At 40.3% G+C, this 12,770-nt stretch overlaps 1 protein-coding gene and 1 non-coding gene across 2 annotated transcripts; one reads left to right on the forward strand and one right to left on the reverse strand.

The window, feature by feature from the left end:
- Positions 1-3,725: 3,725 nt before the first annotated feature.
- Positions 3,726-3,807, reverse strand: TRNAS-AGA (transfer RNA serine (anticodon AGA)). The gene has a single exon. It is a non-coding gene; the product is annotated as a tRNA-Ser (tRNA).
- Positions 3,808-4,104: 297 nt separating this feature from the next.
- Positions 4,105-5,658, forward strand: SMIM12 (small integral membrane protein 12). Its single transcript, XM_053457233.1, has 2 exons — positions 4,105-4,195; positions 4,899-5,658. Exon 2 carries the CDS (start codon positions 4,973-4,975, stop codon positions 5,246-5,248), a length of 276 nt encoding a protein of 91 aa, XP_053313208.1. The 5' UTR covers positions 4,105-4,195; positions 4,899-4,972; the 3' UTR covers positions 5,249-5,658.
- Positions 5,659-12,770: the final 7,112 nt, after the last annotated feature.

The raw sequence follows: 12,770 nt of genomic DNA on the forward strand, positions 1-12,770 counted from the left end.
TGCACTTACAGCCACCCTGTACCAGCATGTACTGGCTGACTTGGCATGATAGGAGTGTGATTGCTAACAGCAATCACAGTCCCATCATGCCTAGGTTCCAGCACTTACACATCCATGCTATCACACACACACACATTTATTCATATAATGCCTAGGTTCCAGTATTTACTGGATGGATGTGTAAGTGCTGGAACCTAGGCATGATGGGACTGTGATTGCTGTTAACAATCACACTCCTATCATGCCAAGTCAGCCAGTACATGCTGAAACATAGCTAGCTGCCCCCCTTGTGTAGTGATGCTGCCAGCAGTATGGGGTATGCACATCACTTACAGCCACCCTGTACCAGCATGTACTGGCTGACTTGGCATGATAGGAGTGTGATTGCTAACAGACTTTATTTTAATCTGCATATTTTATTAAAGGCCATATTTTTTGTCACAGTGAAAAATGAGTGCGGCCCGCGCACGTATACAATTCTGATGAAGTGGCCCACTGCAGAAAAAACTTGGACACCCCTGTTATAGTGGTTAGAATCCCCGCCTCTCATGCAATAGAGACAGTGGTTCAAATTCCCAATGGGGAGGCCTTACTTTACTATTTATGATTGTTCTGCTGGGTTTACACCTTTACAAATTAAACCCTCATGCCAATTGCAAGAGTAAACCCCTTACTCTGCGCTGTCCACCTCTGAATCCGTTGAGGGGTGCTAGCATTACATAAGTCTCAATAAATCGTAAAGGATGCATTTACTTTAATGTGCAATAAAGGGAGGCCTGACTTTACTAGTTTTGATTGTTCTGTTGGATTTACACCTTTACTTTAGTGTGCGATAAAGTCATTATGTTGGTTGGCAAGGAGAATGCTGCTCTCATAATACCCGGTTTAGTACTGCCTAAGCATACATTTTAGAACTTTTAGATATACTAACTCTTGGATATATTCTACTCAGTGCCAAAGTATATATATATATATACACAGTTAACAATCCTCCAAACATTCAAAGCACTAATTGTACTATAGATCTGGAAATGCACCATTGTAGGCAGGTTTAATAGCCGTGACATAGAGATTATGACTTACCGTGTGCTGGACGTCCAGTGGCATGAGCCAGGCTAGTCTACGCAAGGGGATGGAAATGTCTGAGCGCTCAATCCCTATCCATTGCTTTTGCGGTAGGTTAAGGAAATATTCCAAGCCTCTAAGCAGGTGGCAGGCTCCTGAATAGGTGCGCGAGTAGGAATAAGGCTGCTTTGGATTTGGGAAGTATTAGGGTGTGAAATTTGATCTGGGATTTTCTTTTGTCCCAGATAAATCATAACAATACATATATATCTATATATATATATAGATATAAAGAAAGTTAATTCTTCCTTTCCACTAGATGGAGAGGCTGGCCCAAGACTGCAGGTCTTCTTGCAGTGTAGCCAATATTGGAAGGAAGTTAAGCTGATGACACTTCACACAGACAGGTGAAGTGAATAACACTGATCAACTTATTATCACGGCACCTGTCAGTGGGTGGGATATATTAGGTAGCAAGTGAACAATTTGTCCTCAAAGCTGATGTGTTAGAAGCAGGAAGAATGGGCAAACGTAAGGATCTGAGCAACATTGACAAGAGCCAGGTTGTGATGGCTAGACGACTGGGTGAGAGCATCTCCAAAACTGCAGCTCTTGCCGGGTGTTCCCAGTCTGCAGTGGCCAGTGCCTATCAAAAGTGGTCCAAGGAAGGAAAAGCGGTGAACCGGCGACAGGGTCATGGGTGGACAGGGCACATTGATGCACATGGGGGTTAAGGCTGGCCAGTGTGGTCAAATCCAACGGACTAGCTACTGTAGCTCAATTTGCTGAAAGAAAGTTAATGCTGGTTCTGATAGAAAGGTGTCAGAACACACAGTGCATGGCAGGTTGTTCTGTGTAGGGCTGCAGTTCAGTCAGGGTGCCCATGCTGACCCCTGTCCACTGCCAAAAGCTCCTACAATGGGCACATGAGCATAAGAACTGGACCGTGGAGCAATGCAAGAAGGTAGCCTAGTCTGATGAATCACATTTTCTTTTACATCACGTGGATGGCCAGGTGCATGTGCGTTGCTTACCTGGACAACCCATGGCACCAGAATGCCCTATGTGAAGAAGGCAAGCCGGTGGAGACAGTGTGATGCTTTGGACAATGTTCTGCTGGGAAACCTCGGGGCCTGCCAGTCATGTAGATGTTACTTTGACATGTACCACCTACCTGGGCATTTTTGCAGACCATGTACACCCTTTCATGGACACTATATTTCCTGATGGCATTGGGCTCTTTCAGGAGAATAATGCGCCCCGCCACAAAGTAAAAAGGGATCTGGCCTGGTTTGAGGAACACAACAACGAGTTCAATGTGTTCAAGTCTCAATAAATTGTCACGGATGCATTTGTTATAGTCAGGGCCGGCCCGACAATGGAGCCGAGTGGGGCAACCGCTCCAGGCGGCACTTTTGAAGCCCTTTTTTTTTTAAAGCCGAGAAGAGAGAGAGAGAGGGGTGCCGAGTGGTTTTATCTTACCAAGTTGTCAGTACCCGCTCGGTGCCCCCCTCTCTCTCCTCTGCGAGCCCTCTAGCTCGGTCTCCGTGCCGGCTTGTAATGTTGAGCGCCGGAAGATGACGTCATTTCCGGTGTTCAGCATTACAAGCCGGCACCGAGACCGGGCAGGGAGACTCGCCGCAGGACAGCTGAAAGGTAAGTACGGGGGGGGGGTTGGGAGAGGAAGGGTAGATAATGGGGGGGACGGCAGGGAGAGGAAGGGTAGATAATGGGGGGGGCGGCAGGGTAGATAATGGGGGGGCAGGGAGAGGAAGGGTAGATAATGAGGGGAGGGGCGGCATTTTAAACTTCGCCCCAGGCGTCATTTTGTCTTGGGCCGGCCCTGGTTATAGTGTTATAGCGTTTATGTTGCTTAGAAAAAAAGCGCTGCTGTCATAATACCCACTTTGGTACTACACAGTCATATCTTTTAGAACGATTAGATATATTAACTAAAGGATATGTTGTACTCAGTACCAAAAAATATACACAGTTAACAGGCCTCCAAACACTAATTATATGAAATCACCTGTCTGTGGCATAGAAAATGCACCATAGTCAGCAGGATTAAATGCCACCCAGGGAGACCTTAAAGTATTGCTAGAACATTGAAATAGCCACACAATCATAACTACCTATGCTGGGGGTTTGGTAATGTTGCTGTGGCTTGTATGTCTGCACTTTTCATGAGCTGGGTCAAGCCAGACAGTAAGGCTCAATCACCGCTACAACACACTTTACAGTGATGAGTGCATTAAAAATACCCTATTCATATAATGATTGAATTAGCACAGGGAAATCAGCACTGATGTTTTGTCTACTTGGCCACAGCTTACACGTCATTGGCCAGCAAAACTATATACGTTCCAGTAATTCGGTATATATTGTATTTATTTATAAAAATGTCTTTAGTCAGTAAAACGCTGACATCACAGTGACAATGTGACATCACAGTGCTTCCCCCTTTGCATATATATGGCAGGTTTACCTGTATATTCTTTTATATGCAGAAGAAAATGTTTAAAAAACATGTTTGAAAAACCTCAATAAAAATGTTCAAAAAATCGTTTGAAGGCAGTGTGTGATATTATTTCAGTAACAACATAAAATGAAAGACAGCTGTGTTTTTACAGAATAATACATTGGGTCAAAAGTGAGACCGTAGTCGGCAGGATTCGAACCTGCGCGGGGAGACCCCAATGGATTTCTAGTCCATCGCCTTAACCACTCGGCCACGACTACGTATAAGTAAATTCCTTTCTGCGAGTCCTAAAGACAAATTGTCGGTACGCTTTTAGTTTCAACTAATATAGAAAGTGAACATACGTTCTATTGTTATTTATTTTCTTTAATAGGTAGTAAATGTATAAATATGTAATCACAGTTTTAACAATGTAAAACATAATTGTTGCCTCTACATGTTTTACCAAGACTGACCGCTAGGTGGCCACAGCGCCTATGCGGGAAGAAGAAGAAGTATTAGTGTCGTCTCGATGGACAAATACCTCGGCCATTGAAAAGCTTTATAAGCACAGTCAGGGCCAATGAAATACGCTCATCAGCAGTCTGAACGTGACCAGGAAGTGGATGCGGTTTGGTGAGTGGTCTTCATGAGCCCAATGTCACTGAGGTAGGAGAGTGTGCGACAAAGCCATGTGCTTATACTGACCTGCTCACATGAAGCGGTAACTGTGTATTTGTAGGTACAAATTATAAATGTGGGTAACCCTGCACAGACCAGCTGGGAAACGGGGCATGTGGTTGACTGACTAGCTTGCGACCTGCTCAGTCCGTACAGAGACATGTAAGAGTATAATTTTACTTGCCCTGGGATATGTCTGTCTTTCCAAATTACATTCTTCCCGAAGAAATTAAATCCATAGTGACTGTATATTGATTGTCTATTGGTACTACAATACAGCGCTGCGAAATATGCTGGCGCTATGTAACAGTAAATAAGCCGCGTGCATTGTCACGTGTTATATGTATTGATATACTGTGCACGCAAGTGCATGGAGCTTCAAGAGCAAAACGCACGACACATTGTATTGTTCTGTATAAAACAGGGACTGTGATCCCTTTGGAAACTTCCCCAAATCCTCTGTTTAATCATATAAGATTTGTGTAGGTTAATTTGTAAAGAAATAGTTTCCACCCAAAATCATGCCATGGACTGATTTAATATAGGAAGAAAATGAACTATGGGCATATTTTTTTATATTCTAAATAACTAGTGGTGCCCTTGTAAAGCAGGGCTTTATATTCATATATATATACATAGATCCTGACGTGGTAGGCTTACATCTGGTAATCACATTTTCTTAATGTTTTAGGCTCTTTGTAAAATTACCCAACGTCGTTAAAGTGCATTACTCTGGTGGTCCATTTCTACAGTCAGCCAGGTACCATGTGGCCCGTGATATGGACAGCAGCCAGGACATATGCTCCATATATCACATTTCCTGTGGCACTTGTAGTGGGTACAATTGGATACCATATGGAGTGGTTCATTCGTGACACCCCAGCACAAGTAGCAGAAGAACAGAGTATTTTGGAGCGAAGGGAAGAGAGAACACTTCAAGAAGCTGTTGGGAAGGATCTTACCCAAGTTATTAGTTTGAAGGAGAAGTTGGAGTTTACTCCTAAAGCTGTCCTGAATCGCAACCGTCAGGAGAAGAGCTAATAGGAGCAGTTCCCTGACTTGATTGTATGTGTAGCACAGAATACATTTTTAACATGGAATCTTGCCATATAGCCACATCAGGGGAGCAGTCATGGGAACACCAACACTTGAGTGGACTTGAAGGTCTCAACAGAACCTTACAAAGTAACTAACGTGTGTAGAAAATTTAACTAGTATATATGGAACCGGATGAATGTTCTGTGCTCCAAACTATTTTAGTAGCTCATGCTGGATCTGCTGTATGTTTTTAAGACCATAAAGTATGATGAATAAAGTCTTAAATAAAAAAGTTGTTCATAACCACATCCAAAATATAAATTTTTTCAGCAAGGCACTGTGATTGCTAAGCAATTTATTTTTTCCTGTGTATTTATCCTGCTCTAAATAAACATGGACTAATGAGAAATGGATCCAGATGTAGCTCTTTATTTAGAGGATGCATAGAGAGATGTTTGAACATTTGAATAACTTGAGACATTTGACTAATTGGTTAATTCTAATATCAAGTAATTGGCTTTTATATTTATATATTTCCTGTCATGAGGTGTGTCACAATAGACCAGACTTTTAATATAGGAAACTCAAACGGTTTGACCAATTTAGGCGAATACGTACCATTTTTTCCAAAATCTATTTTTTACAGTAGTATACACTAAATAAACTGTAGTTTTTTAATTTTGAAAAAAAAAACTTGTGTAAAATAAGCACCTTGTGTATGATGGGAAAAGGTATCTTGTTGATTGGTTCAGGCAGCCTTTGTAAGATTTGGGTAAGTATAAGGGAGAGGAAATCCATTAGATTTTCATTGCAATGCTTCTGATATCGCTTTTAATAAAGTGAACCTTTTAAATGAAATGCCTCTAAAACAATGACACTGATCAACAAATGGGCAATAGATGGATGCAGTAAATTAAAGTTGTGACTGCAGTAATTTCCATTCAACTCAAAAGGCAGGTATTTTATTCCACAATGATGAGTTTTGAATATTGGGCATCTATGGAACATATTCTATTTGTGTTTTCTACCAGGTCTCTTCTTACTGTTAACACAGAGCATTTTCAGACAGTTTTGTTACCAAAAATAGCTGGGATTTTGTAGGCTTGCTGCAGCTCTCCCCTGAGCTAGTACTGGATTGAGTACTGCCTTGTGGTGAGTATCCCATACATACGTATTAGCAGATTGCTTCTGGGCAGGTACAGTGATCAAATCCATAGAGTTGCATGCTAAAAAAAATAAAATAAGTTAGCTATCATAGATTTAAAGTGCATAGAATAGCTGGACTGTACCCTGAATAACAGCACAGCTGGTATGATAATATACAATTTAGTACACTACGAAGAATTTTTCTTTTTTGTGAATTGAATTGTGGGATAAGATCGTGTGTTGAAAACAAATCAGCATCTACTTAATTTTTTTTACACATATAAAACATTTACCAATGTTTACTCCTTCGATAAAGGAACTTATTTTGTCCCCTCTGGTAAACTCACCTTGCATAACGTTGATTTAGCCACCCTTGTAATGCTATAACTAAAAGATGATCCAACACTGCTTGATAGATCACCTTTTTGTTGGATCTGATGCTGGAGGAGCTGTTATACCTGTGATCCCCCGGCAATCACCTGTGCCAACCTGTAGCATGCAGTTATAGGGGTTTACCCAGACCTTTTGTGTGACCTAATAATCATTCATGTAAGTGAGTAAGAATTAGAATAAAAAAAATATTTTACTATATAATATATAAACCCATTTTTAGAATTAAAGGCTTCAAAACAATGATACACTTATAACCAGAAAACTCCTAGAAGGGGGTGAAAGAGGGCATTGGCAACAAAGACAGATTGTCTCCCTCTTAAAGGGACAGTTAAAAGTATGTAAAAATTATGCACTTGGTGTGCTTTCAACTTGTTTTGCGTGCTAAAAATCCCGTGTATTGTACCCTTGAAACAATCGTATTGTTAAATCTACCTTTAGGAGCAGTTTATATGTTACATACTTATTTTTTTTTTCGAATAGTGTAAAACTTTGGCGAAAACATTTACTTGTTAGGAACTATTTAACGTCTGCAAATCGCCACCTTACTTTTTGTGTCCTTTTTAAAGCAAGTGCTGGATAATTATTAACACGCTATTCTCTCTTCTTCTGAAGTGCCAGTATATTACAGGTTTCATCAAGGTGGACTAAAAGCACAGGTGCCTCTTCCAATCAGGACAAAATGAAGGCTACCACAGCTGTACATTCAGGAAGGTAACAATTTATTTTAAGAGCTGGCTGAGGAACAAAGTACTATGCATAGTAGTAGATATTCTATTTTCCATCACATCCTCTTACTGATTTTGCAGCATCATTTATTAAAAAATGATTTGTGGTGTGACATGGGGACATTATGTGAAATTAATATTTAGTTAAAACTAGGGTGAATTCCATGCATAGGGTAGAAATGCATAGAATAAAAAAAACTGGAAAAATGAAATATTATTAAGAAAAATGAAATAACATTTATTAGGAGTTAAGCACTGGAGTCAAAAATTTATCACAGGTCCTCAAAAGTATCTCAAGCCAAACAGAGCAACAGGACAGAGCAACAAAAGAGAAATAGTTTTTTAAAGTGCCTGTTAGCCCTACCACCTAGGGTCACTACTCCCAAATTTATTAAAATATGTTACATAGTGTAATATCTAAACGATAGACGAGGCCCTCTTGAACATGGAAAAAAAAGAAAAAAATTAATGTGGGTTATGACTGTAATCAGGAGATGCTGCTGAACATAAATTGGGTCATTGTTCGATATAGAAGAAATTTTAACCAAAAATGGATGAGATAAGAGCCTTACTTGTCCTGTACAAAACAATTTATAATTTGTGCATGTTCATCAAATATGAAAAAGCTGAATCGTTATTTAACAAAATTATTGACAAAAAAAACTCTGGTCCTTAGATTATGAAAATCCCGGGCCTGAAAGTGTAAAATTATTTAATGGGGAAGTCTTGTAGAAAGAGAAAATTCCTTGAGCATGAAATGCCTTTCTGTATACAGTAATGTAGGTGAGCATTAGCAAAAACTTGGTTTTACCTCATTTTTTTAAAATAAAATAAAAAAGAAAAAAACCTTTATCTTCAGGCCTGGAGGCTGACAGTTTTGTTAGTAGTGATTTTTTTGGTTGACTTTCCTTGGGTGAGCCATTGGATTGTTCTCTACAGTCAGCATAAGGAGACAGGGTGTTTGTGCAGTGGAAACATGCAAGCGGCTAATATGTAACTGCCTGAAAACAATATATTTTGCATGGACAAATTTCTCGTTTCTGTTTTGGTCCATTTGTTTTTGGATAACAAATTTTGCTTCCTTCCCTTTTGGTTCAGATAAAATTCCCAGGGCTTTTTCCATTTGGAACATAAACGCATTGTCACTCACCATTACTCTGCCATGCTCTCTCACACTCTCAACTGTCTCCATACCTTCTCCGCTGACTGGTTTCGTGTCCCTGTCTCCGTGCCCGGCAGCAGTGAGGCTTAGCACACATTGAAAAAAGTTATGGCGGGGGGGGTTGGGGGTGTCCCCATGGCTCAGCCTTTTTGCAGAAGTGCACACAGAGGTCATATTAATGCAGATGGATTTGTATATGATGTCATTTAGGGCTGCAATTAACGATTATTTTCATAATCGATTAGTTGGTCGATTTATTTTTTCGTTTAATCGGATAAAAAAAAAATGTAAATTTTTTTATTTTAATTAATTTAAGGAACATACTGTATGTTAAAAACAAACACCAGAATAGAAAAAAACCCCTGTATGCCTTATACCCCCTGAAATGCCACTCTGCCCTACCCATTTCTTAGTGCTATCCATCCTCTATTTGAGGTCGCATTATTCACTTCAACTAATCGATAATGAAATTCGTTGACACCGATTTTCACTATCGATTTTATCAATTCGTTGTTGCAGCCCTAATGTAATTTCATATCCGCCGCAATGTCCTCACGCAGCCCTGTTTGTTTTTGGCTGCCGGGCACCAGAGCCTGGAGGAGGAAGTAGTCTGGGAGTAGTGGATGTGAGGAGAAACTCATGAGGTGAACCCCAGGATGACATGGTGTTACTAATATAACATTATTTAACTGTTAATACACATGCCTGGTGCATAGGGGATAACATATGCAAAACAAAGTATCACATCATTCACCAAATGATTTAGTGGCACCAGGCACATGTGTATTAACAGCTTTGATTAAAATAATTTTTTGTATCAGGACAAATAGATTGCCACGAGGGACAAGTAGATTGGGCTACCATTTTAGTCCCATGGACAAGCAGATTTTTTAAAAATTTCCACACCCCTGGATGAAATTGGAAAAGTTTGTTAAAAGTTAATATTGTACAAATCTGAATGCACAAGTCTAAAGGGAGTTCACCTGAACACAAGCATCTTTTCTTTAGATTGCTAAAATAATTCCATTTGTTTCCACTAGAGGAAGATGCCATCTTTTATTATAGAAAATGAACTTCCATGAGACTTATTTTTTTTTCATGTCTAGTTACTTCTAATACTTTATCATATTGTATTGTACTTATGGGTAAAAACAATTCACAGAACTGCGGGAAAATAGGAGCCAATAAGAAAAGATACACTGTCAAAAATAACATGACTGACAACAATGTCTGCAGAATGAATTTTATTGGACTAGAATTTATTTTGTGTATACAGCACTGTTTTATGCTCCAGCTGTAAATGTTTGCAGATTTAAATTTGCTAATGACCCTTTGTACTAGAAGTCACTTGTGCCATTCATTATGTGTTCACCAAGTACTGGATTGGGTCATCACACTAAGCTCTGTGTGGAGGGACTCAGGCAATCAGAAGAGGCTTCTGAACTCCTCCACCATAGTAAGGATTTCTCCTCCAGCCCCCTGTAATTAGTGGTCCAGGGCTGAGTTTTTTTTGGTTTTGGTTTTTTAATCGAAAGGAGACTTTGTCCTTCCAAATGGCCCACAGGACAGGCAGGCCTCTGGGCAAAGGTTATACCCCCCTCTGGAAGCATGAATTGTTTGTATATCCTTGCTTTGAGGGAATAACAGTCCTTAACCTTTACCTCTTCAGTATATTCATTGTACTTTTAAATTGTATGAGACCCAATCTTGTGTGCATACTTATCTTGTAGTGATGTGGTCTCATCTCTTATTGGTGGTACTTGTCCCGGAGATCTGAAGTTGAGAAGCCCTTATCTTCCAGGTTGGGCCCACTGGCTAAATATTCTTGCACCTTTGACTGCTAAGATGTTACGTTGCCCTGCTGGCGTATGTCGCTGAGTGAGTCATGGTAGTATGTGCCAGTCTACTGTAATTTGTTTGACCTGACCTTGTTTGTGTGGGTCAGGGTACAAACTGTTTCTATTGAATAAGATGTATGTGACCTTGGCTCTTTGTGATCTGGGTTTAGCATTGTGAGGAAACACTTACTGCTTGTATCTGATAAGGAATTAAATCCGATTCTGGGGGAAGCTGCAAGCTGGAGACTCCAAAGTCTATTGTTACTGTTTGATTAGAGACTAAATAGTCAGGAACTGCTTGCAGAGTACAATGAGAGCTGGTAAATGTGGGCTAAGGTCTTAAAGTAGGGAGAGTTTGATGTATCCCTACTCAAAATAAATCTGCGATTTGATTTCTATATGCCCACTATTGTTCACTGTTAAATCAGGGAGATTAGTCACACTATTATTTATTTATATGGAATACACCTAAAAGCACTAATACTCTCTTGGACTTATTCTTAAAGGTACACTTAAGCCATCAAATGCACTTTAACGCATGTTATAGCTAAACGGTCCCTTTACATTTTCATGTGGTTCCTCTGGAAAGTACATAAATCCCTAAGTAGATGTACCTCTCACCCCCAGTTACATAGCTGCCTCTTCCAAAGTGGTATACTCACAACCAATCAGTTCTAGCACTGGCTCGGTGAGGCTTCAGTTGGAGAATTTTCCTGCCACCGATTCTCTTTACATAAAACAAAAACTGCACTTTTCACCCTAATAAAGTTGGCAACGAATATATAAACATAATATAAATGAGAGGTTTTGGTTATATGAATTGGCCAAAGCATAATTAAGCTCACCCGCCACGTCAAGGCACACTCTCAATAGGGTGAGAACCTACTCTCACCTCCTACATAGTGGGCACACAAAGCAGCTTATACTGCTACCAACCAGGAAATATATTTGAAATACTGTAGACTCTTCCAAGACTAAGAACAGGGCCCGATAACCCTGCAGATGAACCAGTGTTGTAATGTTATTAAGAGTTGGTGTTTCTTTAGCTCTCTTTACTGGTTTCTCCATAACGCTTTCCTAGCACTCAAGGAATCACCTACATGGCCTGATTTCATAAAACTTTATAAACACTGTGGCTATGCAGTGCAGTCCATTATCCATATATGTTAATTATTACCTCAAAGTTTTGAGTGCACTATTAGTGTCTCATTAACTGCCCCTTGAATACATCTTTACACATTGTACTGGCAGGTAACCATTGTATCTAACAGAGAGAAACATAGAATTTGATAGCATGTAAGAATCAATCAGCCCTTTTCTCTGGATGTATCTCAAATCGTATTTAATTCTTGGTCTTCTTTCTTACAGTAAAAGAACCTTTTGGAATTAAATGGTTTTCTGTATTAATTGTTCATAAAATGTAATCTGATCTACATCTAAATCACAAGTTAAGACAAACACAACATGCTTAACCTAAATACAACACAAATAATGATGATCTTTTTTAAGAAAAAATCTTTGGATTAAATAACTGGTCCAACTTCCTTTGGCAACATAACCTGCAAACCAGCGCTTCCGGTAGCTGCATATAAGACCTGCTCAATGTTCAGGAGAAATTTTAGAACATTCTTCCTTAACTCCTTCTAGACCAGGATGTACCTGGTGCTTCATGGTCACATGTCACCCTCAGACCGGGACAAAAAAATGCCCCCACATTGCCACAATCGTGGTGATCGTGGGGGTGCTGCTGCTGCTGCTGTCTGCCCGGGTGTCTAAGCAGACAGCACAGCCACCCAGAGCCTGCCCCCGAGCCTTCAATCACTCCCACAGAGTGCTTATGTCGGCTCAAAATCCGTTTTTCATAAAATTCCGCAATGTTGAAGGGGTTAACGTAGCACTGACACTCTCATGGAGTGAACAGGCAGCTTCAAGCAAGTGTGGGGACCTGACACAACATTACCCTGCTGCCTGATCGCTCTATGAGAGCATCACTGCAGCGTTAACCCCCTCAAGCCCTTTGATCACTCTTGAAGGAGTGATCAAAGAGACTCCTCCCTGCAATCTCCAGTCTATGGGAGATTGTGTACCAGCTGCCAGAGTCAGCTTCAGGGACAGGGAGAAACGATTCTTCAGTCTCCACATGTGTGTGAAGACCAGCCCCTTGCTCAATTAACCCCTTCAATGCCGCAATTGTGTATGACCCCATCAGAGCATTGCAGGGGTTAATATTAGTCCCCACAAGCTTGGGGAGCATCAGCATT

This window comes from Spea bombifrons, chromosome 2, assembly GCF_027358695.1.
Source record: "Spea bombifrons isolate aSpeBom1 chromosome 2, aSpeBom1.2.pri, whole genome shotgun sequence".
In the NCBI taxonomy this organism is placed as follows: domain Eukaryota; kingdom Metazoa; phylum Chordata; class Amphibia; order Anura; family Pelobatidae; genus Spea; species Spea bombifrons.

Bases quoted from the DNA above. Each gene is read 5' to 3' on its own strand.
- SMIM12 (XM_053457233.1), top strand. From the start codon at position 4,973: ATGTGGCCCGTGATATGGACAGCAGCCAGGACATATGCTCCATATATC.